Below are 3692 nucleotides of genomic sequence, written 5' to 3' on the forward strand. Positions count from 1 at the left end.
CCTATTTATGTACATTGAAGAAAATATTTAGCAGTATTATTGTGGTGAGTTTAATTTGATTCAAACAAGGTTAGCTAAGCTTTCCATGCATTAATATTATAATAAAGTTGATGATTATTGCAGGATTTGCATGTTTTATAAACATTTTGGGTTTTTGCCCTAATTAGTTAGCTCATTTTATATTTAAAAAAACGGGAACATCTACACATTTGCCCAAAGAAGTTGGGTAACAGCATAAATGACATTCCTTCTTCTTATGTTTACACAAACTGGCTATTAGGATAAGAGCATGAAACATGTTCTCTCTAAATTTCAGATCAGTAATAATAATTGAATTTTTATCAAATTTTGAGGCATACATTTTTTCCCTTTAAGTCAAAGGAGGAAATAATGTTGCACAGTTTAAATGAAAAATAAAACTAAAAAATTTTATTATGAGCTTTAAAAGGCTTTAAAGGAAAGATTTTATCCATTTTAAACAAATTATACTTGTTTACATCACAAAAAAGATTACATTAACTAAGACTAAATAATGGGTGCAGAATATGGTACTTACATGCCATTTTTTTTTCAATTGCTCTTACCACACCATGAAAAGTTTAAGAAGTAAGTGCAGAATCTAGTTTAAACCTTAGTGTTTCAAAATCAACTTATTGTAAAAATATTGTATGTGTTTCAAAATCAACTTATTGTAAAAATATTGTAAGTGTTTCAAAATCAACTTATTGTAAAAGTATTTTATAACAGCTCCAACTTTGATTAATTATGTTCAATTTCTTTAATACCAGCCAACTCTTCATGCTGTCAAAATCAGGAGATAAAATAACATTCAACATGCAAAAAGATCAACAAGAATCCAACTTCTAATGGTGGCCCATTTAAAGGGAAGGCTCTCGCTTAGTTTTTGCTACAGCTCACTACTGTAAGATCACAAGAACTAAAATTTTTTTAAAAATCTTCTGTGCTCTTATTTCTAATTTACTTTATCTATATTTATTTTTCTGACCATTTTAAATTGGAAATGAAGAGAGGAAATTTATATCCCAATTTCTTCCATACCTTGGCACTTTATAATGCAACATTAGTTATAAGGACATAAATTACTTTATTAAAACATATGATGTTACCAATATATACATATGCACATATATGAACATAGCATACACCTAAGCCATACAATGTTATGCAGACACTAAAGAATAAAATTAAATTAAATAGAAGTTTCACATTTAGTTTTAGAAGATATTAATTTGAAATAGATCTGGTTTATTGCCTATATAAAAATGCATTATTTCATAGAATATTTCAAAATTCCAAATTGGTAACTAGTTCAAATAACTTATAAAGAACATTTTAAAATTAGAGTTTACAATTTGAATTATTAAATAAAAACTGCCATAAATTTCAATTTTCTGAACTCCATACAATTAAAAAACATAGAATATAGCAGCAAATCTAAAACTAAAACTAAATTAACTGATATATTAATAATTTATCTATTCCAGAAATACAAAGAATTAAAGGATTTCAACCATGATATTCGAACAAAATTTCCATTAATTTATTTATGGATAAGGGATTACTTGAAAAAAAAAAACATGTAAAAATGTGAAAATTTTATATAATAAATTTAAAATTTTGGAAATTATAAAATCTTAAATAACTGAAGAATTAAACATATTTTTATAATATTCTTAATCACTCTTAAAGCCAATTAGCTATATTTCTTTTGGTTAACCTCCTAAAATTTTGGTGGGGAGTTGGTAGTTTCTGGGAAAGATTTAGGTTGCTTTTCTGACCCAGTTTCATTTATAAGATGCTGCCTTTCCCGAAGCATACTTGCACGCATATTCTGAATTTCATGTTGCTGAAACATTTTCAATAAAGCAAATATTGATAAACCAACCCAACAAGCCATAGATGCCCAAGCTCCAAACTGAAAAAAAAAAAATTATATGATTTCATTTATACATATATTCGTTTAGTATCAACAATAATAATTAAAGAACAAATTGTCATGTAATCACAACTTTTGTTACTGAACTTCAAATGCAGTCAAACCTCAACAGAAATTCTTATTGCCCTTTTCATGATTCTATAGACACTATTTTTATATTGCATTTTCTGTGATTCCTTCATGCATTGACATATTTTGAGGTTTTTCTATACAAACTCTCATTTTCATTCATTCTTTTGAGTTTTAAATACGAAATAATTGTTTTATAAACAAATTTATCTGTGATTAATGAAAAAACAAGTATATAATAATGCCACAAAACTAATAATATTCAGTTAAATGATTCATAATACAAGCTCAGTTATTATAATCTTAGCCACTAGTTCTAATTGAAATAAAACTATACCTACATATCAATACCCAAAAAATAATTATTGGCATATTTACATAAATGCCAATAATTATTTATTTCATTATTTTTCCTTATTAAATTTATAGTTGAGAATAGAAAAATACAAGGTAAGAGAAAGCATAATTTATCATGTGAAAAGTTATTAAAGATAAAAGAAGAATAAGTAAACATAAGAGACAAATATTCTTGGAATAGTATAAATCTTGAGCAACTATGAAAAATCTCACTAGAACAAGCATCATTGTTATAAGAAAAGATTTATTTTTATTGTTTTCACTTGAATCCCTACTTTACCTCCAGTCTTTCATTATTCTTTCTGACTTGATAGTTATTAGCAGCAGGTTCTTATATCAGTTTCAGTTTTATTGTTTAATTGTAACAGTTTAGCAATTGTTCTTCAATTCAAATGAGGTTATATAATTTTTCCATATATTAATACTATAATTTAAACAATAAAGTTGATTTTCTGCAGGATTTTGGTGTTACATAACCAATTACAGGTTTTTACTGCACAATTTTGCATATTTTTAATTTTTTAGATTTTTATGGCACAAAAATCTGGTCACTAATAATAATATATAAGAAGATGGTCAGGGTTGCGGTCAAAAGTGAAACAAAAATAGTTTACAACTATTTATTTTCCGACGTTTCGCCCCACTTTGCAGGGCTTCATCAGGGCTAAAAAGATACAAAATGATACAATGATAAGAATAAAAATACAATGATAAGAATAAAAACAAGTAATAATGGCAAGAGTAAAAATTTCTTTATAAAAATACGTAAAATATAAAGCTAAAAAAGTACAGGAGATGCACATAAAAAAAAACAATACGGGGAAAGAAAAAATAAAAAGAAAAAATATATATATAGAGAGAGAGATAAAATAAACGTCATGAAAGAATAATAATAATGATATAAAATGTCAATAAATAAATAATAATAATGACATAAAATGATAATAAATGAGCAAAGAGCAAGTCAGGACAACATACCTGTTCAGAGGAATCGGTACAGTACTGTATCATTCTGTATTTTTCTCTTATCATTTTTCATTTTTCGCCATATCGTTATCACTACTTCCTGTATACGCGAAGTATTTGAAATCGAAAGAAAACCGTTAAACAGTTTGCTAGCTACCTCCTCCCCACTCCTCCACGCTTCTGCTTCATTGTTTCTTTCTGTTCAACCGATTCCTCTGAACAGGTATGTTGTCCTGACTTGATCTTTGCTCATTTATTATCATTTTATATCATTATTATTATTTATTTTTATTATTCTTTCATGACGTTTATTTTATCTCTCTATGTATATGTGTGTATATAT

General features: G+C 26.5%; 1 protein-coding gene across 2 annotated transcripts in view; it reads right to left on the reverse strand.

Annotated features, from left to right (window-relative positions):
• Window positions 1-1601: 1601 nt before the first annotated feature.
• Window positions 1602-3692, reverse strand: part of LOC106680088 (transmembrane protein 179) — an 11991-nt gene continuing 9900 nt past the window's right edge. For both annotated transcript variants that reach the window (XM_014419573.3, XM_014419575.3), the window contains exon 6: window positions 1602-1936. In XM_014419573.3, coding sequence (XP_014275059.1) covers window positions 1742-1936 — 195 coding nt within the window. In that variant the 3' untranslated portion in view covers window positions 1602-1741. The remainder of the gene's footprint in view (window positions 1937-3692) is intronic.

This window comes from Halyomorpha halys, unplaced genomic scaffold (assembly GCF_000696795.3).
Source record: "Halyomorpha halys isolate HHAL.00 unplaced genomic scaffold, Hhal_1.1 Scaffold241.1, whole genome shotgun sequence".
NCBI lineage: Eukaryota > Metazoa > Arthropoda > Insecta > Hemiptera > Pentatomidae > Halyomorpha > Halyomorpha halys.